Source organism: Emys orbicularis, chromosome 7 (assembly GCF_028017835.1).
Source record: "Emys orbicularis isolate rEmyOrb1 chromosome 7, rEmyOrb1.hap1, whole genome shotgun sequence".
In the NCBI taxonomy this organism is placed as follows: Eukaryota; Metazoa; Chordata; order Testudines; family Emydidae; genus Emys; species Emys orbicularis.
The window spans coordinates 22,298,193-22,314,992 of NC_088689.1; the positions used below are offsets into that span (position 1 = coordinate 22,298,193).

Genomic DNA, 16,800 nt, shown 5'->3' on the forward strand with positions numbered 1-16,800 from the left:
TGCTCTGGCTATGAGCCAATGCTAGGACCTGACCTCTACAATGAACTGCTGTCACTGAGCTGAACTCAAATTAACCAGCATTAGCTCCGTTTTTAGATGCCTTCACATTAATAGATACAGAAATATTTTAACTCTTTCACTGCCGGAGATTTTATGAATAAATTGCAGGTGGAGGTGGGAACACATCTTGTGTTTTGGGGACCAAATGTTTTCTACTTAGCCTAAAGTGAATTTTCCCTAGTAACCAAAAAAAAAAAAAAAAGTGCCAGAAACTAAGCATGTGCAAATCCCTGATTTGTTGATCCAGTGTACTTCGCAAGCACACCCCAATTTCTGACCTAAACAGAGCAAAAACTAATCCTATTGCACCAGGTATTGCGGGGGGTGGGACGGGAGGAGGGAGGAAGGGTGACAGCTGTATTAACCATCTTTTTTTTCAACACATACAGGCTAAATTTTCACAACTGGCCTCTAATTTTAAATGCCTAAATGAATAAAACCCCTTTACAAAACACACGAACCAGAGGTCACCCAATACAATTAACAAGCAGCAGGTTTAAAACAAAAGGCAGTAGTTCTTCACACAACGCACAATCTGTGGAACTCATTGCCACTCATTGGCTAAGTTTATGAAGGATCGGGCCTTCAATGGCTATTAGCCAGGATGGACAGGGCTGCAACTCTATACTCTGCTGTCCCGAAACTCTGACTGCTAGAAGCTGGGACTGGATGACTCGATAAATTGCCCTGTTCTGTTTACTCGGTCTGAAGCATCTGGCACCAGTCATTGTTGGAAGACAGGATACTGGGCTAGATGGACCATTGGTCTGACCTAGTATGGCCGACCTTATGTTTTTCTGAGCTACAGAAAAAGGCAGGAGAAAAATGGGAAAAAATGGAAGTCAATGATAAAATCCTGTCTGGAGCAAAAGCAAGGGATGACAGATTACGACTACTACAGCTCAGTAAAGATGCCTCTTTCTGAGCAGTTTCCAGCAGTCTTAGAGCGGGGGGTGGGGGCATTAATACTTAAGGAGGCCTCTGTGCAGTAGTGGCGTGGTTTCTGGTATTTCTAATGTAAGTAACTGAATGGGATTACAATGGTAACTGTGTGATAGGGAAGAAAATGTATACTAGTGGCTTGAGCGCAGGTGCAGGAGTCTCCATTGACTTCCATTTTCCCCCGTATCTCTTGCCTTTTTCTGTATCTCATAAAAACATAAGAGGGAGTCTATTCCCTCTAATGCCAATGCCTGTGTGACCTTGATTAAGGGTACGTCTACACCCAGCCGCTAGTTCGGCGGCTGGGGATCGAAGTTCCGAGTTCGATTTATCGCGTCTGGTGTGGACGCGATAAATCGAACCAGGAAGTACTCGCCGTCGACTGCGGTACTCCAGCTCAACGAGAGGAGTACCGCGGAGTCGACGGGGAGCCTGCCTGCCGCGTGTGGACCGCGTCTGAACCGCGGTAAGTTCGAAGTAAGGTATGTCGAATTCAGCTACGTTATTCACGTAGCTGAATTTGCGTACCTTACTTCGACTTGGGGGGCAAGTGTAGACCAAGCCTTAGTCATTAACTTCTGTCCTTCAGTTTCCCCTATGTGAACGAGGGCTAATAATACTGCCCTACCGCTCAGGAAGTGTTTTGAGTATAATTTAATGTTTGTGAAGCACACAGGTTCTTGCAGAAGGCACTACAGGACCGGCCCTTTAAGTAGACCCAGCAAAGTCTGGGGTGAAGAGACGGTGTAGCAGAGTTGCATGGAAAGGCAGCTAGTAAATGACCTCTCCATCTTCCATCCCACACAGAGCCATGATTTGGGAGCATATGGCCTCAGCAGTTCCAAATATCTCAGTAAATGCTCCATTGTTGTTAATTAGTAATAGCCCAGAACCTTATCCCCAATATAGGAATGCTACCAGTCTGAGAAGCACCAGCCTCTACCTTAGAGGGATTCCTGTCACTTAATTTCACACCCAAGAGCACACTTGTCAAGTTTGGTACTTCAGTGAGAGTTCTGGGGAAGACAGTGGCATGGCATCAACTGGGAGACTGAATTCACCCTTGGATTAGCTTTCGTGGCTGTGGAAGTGTCAAGGCTGTATCCCCACTTTGAACTTTAGGGTACAAATGTAGGGGCCTGCATGAAAACTGCTAAGCTTATCTACCAGCTTAGCTCTGGTCCGCTGCCACCATCTTAAGAATTCCCTCCCTGGGAAGCCTTGAGAAACCTTTCACCAATTCCCTGGTGAATACAGATCCAAACTGCTTGGATCTTAAACAAGGAGAAATTGACCCTTCCCCCCTCCTTCCTTTCACCAACTCCTGGTGAATACAGATCCAAACCCCCTTTGGATCTTAAAACAAGGAGAAATCAATCAGGTTCTTAAAAAGAAGGCTTTTAATTAAAGCAAAAGGTAAAAATCATCTCTGCAAAATCAGTATGGAAAATAACGTTACAGGGTAATCAAACTTAAAGAGCTCAGAGGAATCCCCTCTGTCTTAGGTTCAAAGTATAGCAAACAAGATAAGCACTCTGGTAAAAGGTACATTTACAAGTTGAGAAAACAAAGTAAATCTAAGACGCCTTGCCTGGCTTTTACTTACAATTTTGAAATAAGAGAGACTTGTTTAGAAAGATGGGGAGAACCTGGATTGATGTCTGGTCCCTCTCAGTCCCAAGAGCGAACAACCCCTTAAACAAAGGACACACACAAAAGCCTTTCCCCCCCCCAAGATTTGAAAGTATCTTGTCCCCTCATTGGTCCTCTGGGTCAGGTGTCAGCCAGGTTACCCGAGCTTCTTAACCCTTTACAGGTAAAAGGATTTTGGAGTCTCTGACCAGGAGGGATTTTAGTACTGTACACAGAGAGCTGTTACCCTTCCTTTTATAGTTATGACAGGAAGACAGGAGGTGGTGTGAGGTGCTTCTGTGCCCCAGAAGTTGAGAAGGCAAGTTTGGCTGGATTGATCCCTTTGAATAAACAAGAAAGTTAAAAAATATATCATCTGAAGTGCTTCATCTTATAGAATGGTGGGAGGTTTTATGAAGACAAAAAGGTGTGATTTCCTCTTACCTGGGCAGAATAGGGTTCAATAACAGTAGAAATCTCCATCGCTGAGATCTCAGCTGAGGAACAGTTTATTAGAGTACCCATAGCTGGGACTTGTAAGCCAGCAGAGTCTGCTGGAAGGGAGGCCAATCCATCTGCTGCAGTACTTCTTCCCTTAGTGGAGACAAGATGATCCATGTGCTTCATGCACATCTGAGTGTGCCTTGCTAGTGCCATATTATTGACTTGCAACATAGACCCTGTCAGACCATGCGCCCGCAAACAGGCCTTCAAATAAGGATTTGCAAAATACTTTTCAGCAAAAGCTGAAGTGTGCTGACCAGTGACATGCTCAAACAAGCCCTTGATGAAGATCCAGACTACCTGGTTCCTTTGTTTTAGGCAACATTGTCACTACACTACAAACACGTTACAACCGTGTTAAGGAAGCCCAGAAACTAGGAGGAGAGTGCATCATTCCCCACTGGCCCTGCAGGGAGCAAGATAATTTAGCCCCTGACTGCTATCTTTCCATGGTGCCCCACTCCAATGTTGGGGACCTCAGGGCAGCTGCTGATTGCAGCAGCCCTGATAAGTGATGCCATGGCTACATAACTCGTACAAGGTGCAGGGTCTCCATTCTGATGACCCCTGCCCTCCTGCTGATTTCCTGCGATCCACAGGGGTTGGAGGCCAACCCTAGGGCTTGAACAATGGGGAGAGCAAACCCCCTAACAGAATGCCTGGGGACAAACTTTCTTGAGGAGAATCTGGTAGTGTTTACATCCCTGGGTTTTCTTGCAGAAGGGTGTAATTGAGTCCTAAGTTATTTGCCAGTAGACAATAAAAGGGCTATTTGGTAAATTATTAAGTGCTTGTTGTCTTTAGAGTGTAAGATCCTCAAGAACAGAACCTGTTTCGGTTTTATTCATTGTCTTTAAAAGGTATCCTGCAATACACATCACGCAGTAGCATTAATAACTGCAGTATACAGGATGCAACTTTCAGTGATTCAGTCAATATTTCCTGTTTATCAGCAAGCAATGGATGATGTTTCTGGACTATACTTCCCCCACTTTTTTTAAACCATCCTGTGCACTAAATATCTGTTACTCAGATTGGATTATAGACGTTGGTGTCTGCCAGAAAGACAGATAGTTTAAAAGAGGGGTCTAAATTTAGTAACAGGCAAATAATTGAATTCATCTTATACTAATGCTGTCGAGGGAGTAAATGCAACCATCAGAGAAACTTATGCTCATCTCTGTTCCCAGTCGATTTTTCTGCCTTTCCCGTCCTTGAACAGTAAGTTTCATATAAATCTGCTTTCAGATGTCTGACATATTTCAGACTATGAATGTGCTGAAAGTTTAAAGCTTTCCGAGTGGTATATTGCAGGGAACCTGAGCAGATTTCCAAATCCTCAACCAGCTGTAGGTTTATTTCGGAAAGAAGGAACGAGCTGAACTGCTATTTTCTACGACATAATGATATTACATAGTTGAATCTGAATGCTATACAATTTGGCTTAGTGTACACTCAATCATGCTAAAGAAAATTGTGACAGAGAAGGTCAACAATGTTTTCTAATCATTCTCTTCCACTTTTCCTTTGGGACTTGTCTATACACAGTCTTGCAGCTACATCCAGTGAGCACAGCAACACCAGAGAGTTTTAGTAGATTTTTATGATGACCAGTGTTGACCACTATTGTTGAGAAGAGTAATTAAAGATTGCATGTTGTGAGGGCTTTCAATACCCTTAGGCAAAAACTGATACAAAGTAATTCCCACAGCTGTTACACTTCTGCAATTCTATTCAGCCTAAGGAATCGAGCCACTATGGACCTCATATGTTTACTGGGCTGAGTCATACTGACATACATATGTACAACTTCCATTGACCCATGTGAATTGTAGATCAGAATTGGAATCTGACTTTTAACTACTATTTTGGGTAAGGAATTTCTTGTTTAAATAACTTCATTCAGTTCAGAAACTTTGAATTAAACCAATAGAAACTTGCAGCAAATGAGACATTTATGTGTTGTGCTGTGATGTCATGGCCCCTTACCAGCATTAAAGATTAATTACTTAAATCTTAATCATGAGGATTATAATTGGGCACATCTTGATTTAAATTTTCTTTGAAAAAGAATGTATGTTAACATCAGCTGAAAGTACCCATAGTGCTAAATTATTATTTTTCTCCTGCCCCAGAGAAACAAACTATAAACCCTATCTAACATTGACAACTATGTAACCACAGGAGTATCTTTATAATGCTTCTTCATTAACACTAATAAACTAGTATTTCTTATTACAAATAAACCTCCTTTCTTTGAAGGACAGAAACCAAAAGAATTAGAGCTGGGGACATATGAGTCGAAAGGTACAGCATGAAAAGTGTATATAGTAGCGCAGATTGATCTACTTTTAGCTCCATGACTGCTACAATTTTTGCAATATTTATATAAATACTTCATAATATTTTACTACCATGCTCTACAACCATTATCTAAGTAAATAATTATGCTTATTGAGGTAAATAGGGAACAGAATTGCAAAGCAACTTTCACAACAGATTTTTTTTATTGTAATTATAATTATTTACCACGATCTGTTTTAAACCCCAAAATGTGCTCACAAACAATATGACATTGAAGCCAAAGAGTAAAACCCTGTTTTATATGCTATCAGCTACCCACTGTGGTTTTCTGTGTGTGTGTCTGTGCGCGCGCACGCAAGTCCAACACTAGCCTTTCGCAATTTGTAACCAACTGACTTTTAAGGAACTACCATACCAAATTATCCATACTCCAGCCATGGGTTGAAATTAAAGGGAAAAAAACTAACTTGTTTCATGCTACATATGTGGCCAAATTCTGCTTTCAGATACTGACGTGCAGCTCTCATTATTTCCAATGGGAGTGCACGTATGAGGGTGGAAATTGACCCATGAAGTTTTAGATGCAGCAGTTTTTGAGTATTCAAGAAAGGGGCAATATAGAATACAAAAGTGTCCAAGACAAACCTGACCACTGACTGAATGAAACAATTTCACTTATTCCAAGTCACTCTGAACCATATTTTTGAAAGGTATTATGCCATAATGTAAAGTATATCTGGAATATGAAAAATAGCAGATATAACACTACCCAAATACTTGTTTAATAATCTGATTCCTTTAACATGGTGGTTGGTATTAGTTACTGACTTTTTATGTTTTGGACTTCTGCTGGCTAACATATGGTGAAAATCACGGTCTTCTCTTAATGACCATTATTACAGTGGGTCATCAAAATTAGCCATATATTTGATCTTGACTGGTCAATCTAGCTTTTCCACTCCCACCACACAGTGCTGTTAGAAGATGGATGGTCAAGGACGGATTGAATGATAAGGCAGAGAGCATGGCTTTTAAAAAAAAAATCCAAATGAATGTTAATATCCCTGTTAAACACTGATGAATTGTCTTAAATTTCTAGAGGACTATTACAGCAACATGTGTGGTGCTTCTACTCAGGTAAACAGCAATTCTACAGGTGAAGGGCTTTTTTGATACCAGCAGCAAGGTCTTGGGGAGAAGGGTTCTCTGCGGTGCAGCTCACTGGGATTCCTTCAGCTTCCATTGCTTCAGCTGTCGTTGGACCTATAGCAGCAAACTGAAATGACAAATAACATTTATACTCGTATATAATAGAATCAGATGTGGTGTTAGCATCAGCTCTTGCTACATTATCTCAGTGTCTTCTATCATTCTGTCCTGCCTCTAATCAAACTTAATGAACATGTCCAACTTGAATACTTAAGTGTAAAAGTTGTTTGGGGCTGAGGATTTTCTATATTAAAATAATACATCAAATTTAGCTGCTTTGTAATGACTAAGTAAAGCTTATGGCTTAGTTCACTGGTCCAAACACCTTAAAAATCCTATTGTTTTCATACTCAAGGAAGATAGATTCTAACATGCGTCAGCCTTGTCAGTGCCAATTCAAGCAGGCACTTATTCTTGGCTTATAATAATCATGAGAAAATCAAATCCTAGCCAAAGGAGGAAATGGATTGGGGAAGTCAGAAAAAACAATAACCCTCCTTCTGAGGAGAAATGTCTCTGCAAAGGCTACAACACCCTCATTCATGTTATGCATCCGAAGAAGTGGGTTGTAGCCCACAAAAGCTTATGCTCTAATAAATTTGTTAGTCTCTAAGGTGCCACAAGTACTCCTGTTATTTTTGCTCATTCATGTTAGGCGATCCTGTTGCAGGTGCTTGGCTTACCAGTAAGATGCAACAAGTCAGTATCAGTCAATAAGAGGGAAGAAGGACAAGGCTGATTGTAGTAATGTCGGGTAGTTATACAGGGATGCAATGTGCACAGATTGCTGCTTCTGAATCCTTTAAAACTTTGTGTTTGTCCCACACACTCCCATGAGGAGAATCCTACTATATGCTGAGTAACTCACCATGTATATACATTCCAGAATGCTGTAAACTTTGCTAGAGAGAAAGTGATGTGGCCCTTCTGAGCAAGTTCAAGTTACTCTACCTGTACTGGAATCATCAAGTCAGTCATTCACCAAGTCCCTAAGGTACATGATCAGAAACTGCCAGCACCAGCTTTAGTAGAATTTTTACTGAATGCAAAGAAAAATTTAAAATTTCAACAGGGAGCACAGAGTTTAAGATTATATGTAAGAGTATTTGGACTTCCTTAGATTTAAAGCCCAGAAACCCTGTTAGTAATTTTGTAGTTTCTAACTCCAAGTCCAGTAGCACCTAGAGTTGATCTAATTTATCTCTCGTCTTCTTCATGCCACAATAAGAAATACGTTGATATATTCACAACTATAAAGTACATGAGATGCTGAAAGAATTGTTTACTTCACCCTGGTTTTCCCTTCAATTGCTTTTTAAATTCATAATTTCATCTTTTTATTGGTGGATGATTTATTTCCATATTCCCTGGAAACTCTGTAGTAATTCCCAGCAACTGCTGTGATACATAAAAATGATGATCCAGTGCATACTTCCCTGCTGTTGAACTCACCCCACAAGCTGCTTCTGGATACAGCCTACTGATTCTTTTAGCCTACATAAATATTATGAATTCCTATCCCTCTTACTCTCTGCTATATGCAAATACCACCACATAACACCATGAAAGAGTGTACAAAGGTTTGTCTCCCTGAAGATGAAAAACAATACAGCAAACAACTTAATTTTCATTGTCAAGTTTCACATGGTATGATTTTGTTAGTCTGCACTGCAAGCGTGGTAACAGTAGAGATCTGTTGGGGCCTGTGACGGGGTATATCGGACCCTCTGAGGCCTCCTGCTGGAGGCCTCGTGGCCCTGACACACACTGCCCCAGGAAAGGGCAGTGGAGAGGGTCCTCTGAGCTGCCTAGCGTGGCTGTGTGGGACACAGCCAATCAGGGCCCAGCAGGTCAACATAAGAAGAGCTGCAGGGCCAGAGTAAGTTCCAGTTCCTTGCTAGAGGTGGGAGCATGGATGGTGTGTGGCTGGCTGAGGGACCTGCAGGACCTCGGATGAGGCAGCGCTGCCAGAAGCTGCGGAAAGCGAGAAGGAGCCCTGAGCTGGTTGTGGAGACTCCATCAGGACAAGGCCCTGAGGTAAGGGTGAAGACGGCGCAGGGCCATGGGGAAGTGGCCCAGGGAATTAGAGCAGCAGGGACACAGCGGACAGCTGCTATCCCCCCCAGGGTCCTTGGGGGAACTGAACTGCAGTGGCTCAGCTGGAGAGCTACAGCCAGAAAGGTCCTAAGAGAGCGAAGACTTTTTCACCAGGGAGGGAACCCTGGGGCACTGCTCTATCCTGGAGCAGGGACAACTTGTGGAGATGTTAGAGGCACTGAGAGAGACCCCTGTTGGACTTGTACCCCAGAAGGGGTTTGCTTTGCTTTCAACAAACAGACTGTGTGTAACTCAGCTGGAGTGCTGAGTCACTAAAGACACACTACAGAGAAAGTGCAGGCACATGCACTTGGCCAACGGGGGATGCTCACAAGAGGTGAGTGCACCCCATAACAGGGCCTTCTTTTCATATTTTAAAATTATATGCACTATGCTATCTGTTCTTTTCAGGTTCTTACACCATCCTCATTATTATAGTATCTGAGCACCTTCCATAAGTGCTTTACATGATGTGACTGGTATTTGTCACGTAATTCTCTCTTCCCCTCACCCTTGCCCTTTTGTGAGGATTTTTTCTTTAAAAAAATGTTTATATTTACTTTTTTATGGCTAATGTGCTCTGGGTGCTTGTTCTGGAAAGGTCAAATCAGTGCGCCTTGGAACAGAAAGTGATGATGTTTGAGATAGTTTTTAGTTTGTTCCACAGTCTTGGACTGGATGCTGAGAAAGTTCGGTCTCTTATACAGATGAGCTTTACCCTTGCAGTGGACAGTTCCCTTGTGCTTGTGGGGTGGCGCTGTCAACCACAGTCCTCAGCCTGGAGCTTTGGGCTTCGAAGATACTAGTTTATCTTTTGGATCATAAAAATTATAGGTGTCCAAAATCAGGACTTAGGCATGTGTATAAAAAGCCAAAGTCTTTCAATATGGTCAAGTAGATTTATTTCTTTAGTTATAAAAGGTCTAAACTAGAGAGTAATCCAAACAGCCCTCATTTTTGGTAAACTATGGCTCCAGATCCAACCTCTATAGCTGGTCCTGTTTGAATAATGAGCTGATTCAAATCCCGTACATTTTGGAAAAGTTTATATCCTGATCTGAACTTTACAGCTCATCTCTAGTGTGAATGTAAACTCCTATAGGAAGACATTTCTTGTGCCACAAGAGGAAAAACTATATGAGAATGTGGGGAACTGAAGAGAAATTTCCCTTCAGCTCAAGTATATCTTTCACCTTAGGTCAGAAAGTGGGCCAGAAAAGTATGTGTCCTTGTTTGTCAATTATCATCCTGAATGAGAAGAAATGATTCATTTGAAAATAGATTACCACAAAGAGGCAGCTCAAATTCATATTAGAGAGAGTCAAACAGAAGTAGCTTTATCTTTGTAATAAGTTGCACCTCATTTCTCCTTATCCCCATGATGGAGGACCCTCTCCATAATAGGTGCAGCTTGCCACCATTTCCGTTATTTTCTGAAGGTACCAACCTTATGTAATTTATATTCTAAGAAGGGACCTATGTCGTACAGCATATTGGTTTAATTTGTGTGATGATCTTAAATGCATAAAGGAAATGTGATTGTAGAACTTTTAATTTAAAAAAAAAGAAGAAGACAAAAAAGCCTTAATAATTCATTATCATCCACTTAAAGTCACATGGTAGAAGGAATTTTCAAACTGAAGAGGTCAAAGTTTAAAAATCTATTAGTGAATTATTCATTTCTAATACCTTTAAATACACAGATTTCAACAGGGGATTTACTAACGAAAGAGGTAGACAACTCATTTTAACTAATAATCTAAGATATTTTTTTTTAAAAAGAAGCACTTTGCACTAATTAGCCACTTTCAACTGATGATCTTAAAGCCCTTTCTAATGGCCAGTAAACATTATAATCTGTATTTTATAGACAAGTAAACATAGGCAGAAGAGCCTGGTGACTCGTCCAAGGTCCCAGAGTAACAGAGTGGTAGTAAGGAATAGAATTTACCTCTCCTGAGTCCCAATCCCTTGATCTAACCACTAGACCACATGCCTCCCTGCTATGTTTTAACACTTATTGGATACTTTACCTTAATTTCATTAATAAGATCACCAGAAAACTTCTGAATGTGCTGGAGACAAAATCTGACACCAGACGGACTGAAGAACGTGATGCTTGCTGGAATACCCTGTATAAAAGTAAAGAAGGAACAGCAGGTTGAAACATGTTTCTCTTGACTCTAGCTGCATATCACAACATGTTTTCCTATCAATCTCTTCATCAGTGTCTCTGTGTTGGCACCATGCTGTCAGTGGAGAAGTGTTGAAGTCAGCCAACAGGAGAGATTTACTGAGGACAGTCTGTGGGGCCTGGCCTGATTCTGATAGTCTGCCAAGACTACACTATACAATGGACCAATTGAAATTCAAGTGTTTTGTTTTGTTTTTTAACCAGCCATTTTCCGTCATGTGACGATTGTGAGCTCTTTGATGATAACAATATGGGGATCAAGATGTCTCCTTCTTTATTAATGACCCAGATGGGGAACCCTTTAGATTCACTTACTCCCGTTAAACAGGAAACTTCCATACACTATTCTCCTAACTCCCTTCACAAACACACGTCCGTTCTGGACATATTCTTGATGCCTCCCACCCTACATGTTCTCCCTGTTCACCCCAAACTCTCACGCCCAACAAACTGGAATAGCTTCAACAGGAGAGATTGAGAGAGACCCACCCCAGAATATCTATAGCCCAGTGGTTAGGGCACTCTCCTGGAAGATGTGACCACTGGGCTACTGCTATAAGGAGACTACCACCTCCTCTGTTTTTCATGCAGAAGGGCTGACTTGGCTTAAGTGCCTAACTCCAGGAGAAGGTTCATGGCTCTGTATCCCAAGTGGAGATAGACACCTAACTCCCTTTGAGGGATGGGGCTTAGGCCACACCCCTCTCCTCAGCATTTCTTACTTACTAGCTTAGGCGACTCCCCATTCAGCATGCTGGCTTCAGTGAATTCCTTATTAGGCACCTAACTCTCTCCATGTATTGCATAGGGAGCCTGGATGCCTAACTCAGGGTTGTGAACTCCACTAAGAGGCAGAGAGTCACACTTTGGGATAGATTCCCACAACCACCGCCTTATATTTATGCAGGGCACTGCACATTTAACCACAACAGAAATATCAAAAGTTAAGAGCTAGAAGCTTATAATAAACATTGTATTAGCTTCGCCTTGAATGACAAGAATGAACATCTCTAATTGCAACAGGTAATGAATTCCATAACAAGGATATAAAATTACAAGATGTCCTGGCTGCTACTTACTCACGTTTATGACCTGTAGAAACCATATGATTTCATAATTTTGACTTTAATATTCATCTGGAACATATAGATAGCACAACATAACAGAAAGGCTGGTAGGACCACAGCCATTCAGGACTTTGAATGTAAGAAGAACTTCAAAATCAATATGTAATTTAACAGGAAGTCAATGCAAATAACATGCTCAGGCAAGCGAGTGTCTGTAAGGATGCAAGGCTGCATTCAGAATACGCTGAATCATAGCTATAATGCAGGTTCCTGCAAATAAAAACATTCCAGTAATGTAATCTTGAGAAAACAAAAGTGTGTATCAGTGGCTCCAAATCTATTTTGCTATCCACTGATCTCAACCTAATCACCTTTATTAGATGGCAAAAAGAAGCTTCAGTGTGGATTTTAAGAAACAGATCTATGTGAGGATGGTGTATCATCCAAAATTTTTACACTTAAAATGGAATCAGTAACACATTCTCAAATAGAATAATCAGCGTATGAACATGGCTCAGCAGCCATGGAGAGCTGATAATTAGTGCTGGATTCAGATTCATAAAGTTGTGGCAAACACATTCAGAGACACGGTGACAGAGATCCTACATCTATGGCCATAAGTAAGTAAATCATTAAATACCCTTAGTAATTTTGTCTCTGATGTGACATGTTCTAAAACCAGACTTTTTCAAAATTTCAGTTTTATTAAGCAGATCAAAAAGAACAAGGTGAATATGTAATTGTTTATAAAATAGTTTTTTCCAGTAATCCTGATAAAAAATATAGCTTGGAAACTGGGCAAAAATTTGAAAGGTCTACCATCAAAGAAGGTTTTTCCCCCCCCCTCCCATAGAGGTATTATTATCTATATATTTTAGGACTTTCTATAATGTCTGTTACCATAGTATTTAAGTGCCATTGTATTTACTGAAATTTTCTGTGTACTTTCCCCAATTTTAAGGACTGATTCACTATATTCAAAAGATTAAAGCTATAGGCAAGGGATTCTTCTCACAATAATACCTTGTACAGATAACTGAGGGGAAAACCTTTCATAAGGTTTCACATATATGTCAGAAAGCTTTACATTTACACTGGTGACCATTGACTCTGAAATACCTGTTGTGAGAAATAATTCTTCAAGGATTCTTGGAGACTGGGATGTTGAGCAGTTTGATAAACAGTAAGGCTTTCCAGGGAAATTCCTGTAATTAAAAGAGAGAAAATACACCAGCAACTAAACAGAATTTTAATAGCTCCCATTATTCCAATACAACACTACTATAATATTGATTGCATTAAAATATACTACTTTAAAGCCTAAGATGTAGGAATATTTCTTTTAAAAGATTCCTGGGCAGTTCGTGTTACAAGATGCAATTACAGTTCTTTACATGTCTAGAGCATTTTTAATCTGAGGATGTCAAAGCACTTTACAAACACTATTTAAGCCTTGCAACATCACTGTGAATAAAATAAATATAGTAATTGCCATTTTACTAATGGGGAACTGAGCTAAAGAGAAGGATCAAGTTAGCTTCCCAATGTCAGAGATGGACTCAATAGTAGAAGCACTGAGATCTCCTGATTCTCAGTCCTGTCCTCTAATCTCCAGACAGTACAAATCCAATATACACAAATCCATGGATGGTTCACAATGAAGAATAAGCCTTTAATCTTTTACTATTACTTTGAGGAACGGTGGGGGTTTCCACAATAAGTTAACAAATTAAAATAAAGCTCTAAAGGCTGCAAGCACCTTTTTCTTTGAGTATTGTTGGAAGAACTTCTCTTTTGAGAGATCCACAAGGAAAAAGAAGAGGTGATGAATTAGGTGTTTCCCCTGTAAACAAGCACATTAGCAAATTTAAATCATGGTTACATTTTTAACAGTTGGCACAAATGACACTTTAAAAGTGCCAAATTTTGAATATATGCTGAAAATGCAGTATGCTTCATCAGAGGTGCGTACAAAACTAAAATCATTGAAAACATTTGTAGCTCAAGCCACGTCTGCAATTCAGAAGGCAGAGGCTATTTAGCATGTAAATTAAAAATGATTCCATTGCTATAGTGTGAATACATTGGCTAAAAAGATCTGGCAAAAAGATAAATTGCACTGCTATATTCTATTTCCTTTGCCTTTCAATAGAGAATACCAAGTAAAATGTAAGTTATCTCCTTCTCGTCAGTCACTCCTCAGTTTTCAGACACACACTTGATTTGCTATTCAAAGGCTTAATCCAACAGAACGTAGCTGTAGCCATCTGAGCCGTGGATAACTCCAGGATAGGTCATGCTACGTAGAGGATAGAACAGGCAACTGAAGAAAGGGACAGAATGCTTTGCAAAAGTGTTCCAAAGCTACCTCTAGCAACTTTATTTCCTTATTTGTGGGGGAGGATAGACTCCTACTCCCATTACCATGGGGTCTCAAAGGAGTCTTCCCACCCATCCTTACCCTTTGAGTTGGAGGGCCCCCATCCCTAATTGCTGCTATGCTGGGAGGAGCTTGCTGACATCAGTTGAAAGAGCAGGAAGGCTGCTCTTTCCTGGTTGATTTTGGGAAAGGGGACAGTCTTTGATTTGTATGTTTCTAATGCTGGCTTCTTCATGACTGATCTGTTAAATGGAGCCATCAGCTCAGAAGGAGATAATATATTTGGACTACAGTCTCTCTAAGATCCTTACCCATACTGCTATAAGGCTAAACACATATTCTTAAAAGGCACTATCAGCTGGTATTTCAGATCTCTATGTTGGCATTTTTAAGGGGTCTATCACTGGAATCTATGTATCCACAAACCCTATCTGATATGGTAGGCATGGAAGTGAAGACCGTAATTCCAACAAGAATGACGGCAGTGTTTGTGAATAGAAGCTCCCCCACTGGATGGGAATGAGATAACATTAACTGTATTTTGGGAGTGTTTCAATCTTTTGCTGGATTTTAGGGATTTTTTTAATTAATAATTTAGGTCACTGCTTCAGAAAACTGTTGTTGTTATTTTTTATTGCAAGTGATTGTGTACTTAGAAAACAGGGGTGAAAGATAACAGAGGAAGAAGGGATATGATTATATTTATCTGTAAAATGGTAGTGTGTAGAAGCCCCAAGCAGGATCAGGGCCTCACTGAGCTAGATGCTGGGGGGGGGGAAATAAATACGAGAGAGAGAGAGAAAAAAGAAAAACAACAACAATCTGGATAACTATTTATTTCAAGGTGCGCCAGAAGGCCAGGTGTATATGGGTAGTCGTCCCAGTCTTTTTCTATGCTACTGCCCATCACTGCTTTCTATTTAAAACGAGACGGTGGTTTGGCAGGCGTTTGGTTAACATTTTGAGTGCTTTTAACAAAAGAAGTAACACAGCTCCCTCCACCATATTACAACTTGAAATACTACATCATTCTTGATATTCTAACCAAACTTCCTGTAGTATCTATTTCTAAATAATGCTTTTGCAATTGTTATTTTTACCGCTGAAAAGAGATCCCAACATGGGAATTAATATTTTAATGAAATGGGGGTCCATGTCAGAAGCAAATGAAACTATGGAAATTACCAATCTTCCCTTTTTCCTAAATGGAACAACAAACTCCTTGTGTTTTTTTCAGCATGAAACAACATCTGAGCTGTGGACATATTCTAATAAAGTCTGTGCACACATTTGCTTTTTTATAGGATACTTAGTGTAAAATATATACTGATGCACACAACGGTCTGAGGCAAAATTCTGCACAACTATATCACTCTTTTTTAAATAAATGGGGTCCTTTAAAACTTATTAATTAATAATTCAGTTTGCCCTTAAAGAGATTTTTTTCGGGAGTCTATCAGAACAATACACCACAGATTGGGTTGTTTATTTTAAGCACTGAAAAGAGATTCTTGGTTTTCAGCATTAAGCATCAGAGTTGCCTCTGGGGAAAAAACAGACACCATAGTAAAAATCAAATTGAAGGACCTTATTAGCAGTCTACACAGATTGATCTGAATATCCTAATTGCAAACTGAAGTTTTAGTAGGACCCAGAGACATGTTAGTAATAAATTACAGGAAGCAAAAAATTGAGATAAAATGCAGAAGAGTATTCTGTGAGATAAAGGCAAAATACATTAATATCAGCCCAACCAAAACTCATGTTAGTTAATTGAAATGCCAACGTGATATCTGGAAAGTAACACTTATCCTTTTTGACTTGTGTTTACAAAGCAAAGAATAATAGTTCGATAGCTCTGTATCAATATACAATATAACAAGCACTGGCTCCAGAAGCATCCTCTAACTTACATAATCAACACTACAAACACATTAAATTCTAATAAAGCAAAAAAGATTTGTCTTGAAAACAGACTGAAACTACCTATTTAATTAAGGAGTCATTTGATCTATTCTCCTGATTAGCTAAGCCAAAATCAGCACCAAAGACATAGAAAGTGAATAACAAAAAAAATGTAACCCCTTCAGGGTATTTTTCATGCTGACAGCAAATATAAATGACATACAACCTTTTGTCTATCTAGATTTAGTCTTCTCATTTAATTCCTTATTTGTAATTTTATGTATAAGCAAAAAGAAATGGTTGACTAATAAGTGCATAATGGAAAACACTGATTCAGGACATTATTATAATTTATCTCTTACTTCAGAGGTTGTTATAAATGATTTGATAAATTGATTGCATCTATTTATAACCAAACTTAGATTTATCAGGTTGGGTATGTTCACATCAGCAACAGGAGTCCCCACTGATTGAAATTTTCTGTATTGTTATGATACATTCGGGAT

General features: G+C 39.9%; 1 protein-coding gene across 1 annotated transcript in view; it reads right to left on the reverse strand.

Annotated features, from left to right (window-relative positions):
* Window positions 1-5,634: 5,634 nt before the first annotated feature.
* UROS (uroporphyrinogen III synthase) overlaps window positions 5,635-16,800 on the reverse strand; it is a 33,274-nt gene continuing 22,108 nt past the window's right edge. The window contains exons 6-9 of the mRNA XM_065408582.1: window positions 13,769-13,852; window positions 13,129-13,214; window positions 10,782-10,880; window positions 5,635-6,718 (exon numbers count right to left, since the gene is read on the reverse strand). Coding sequence (XP_065264654.1) covers window positions 6,593-6,718; window positions 10,782-10,880; window positions 13,129-13,214; window positions 13,769-13,852 — 395 coding nt within the window. The 3' untranslated portion in view covers window positions 5,635-6,592. The remainder of the gene's footprint in view (window positions 6,719-10,781; window positions 10,881-13,128; window positions 13,215-13,768; window positions 13,853-16,800) is intronic.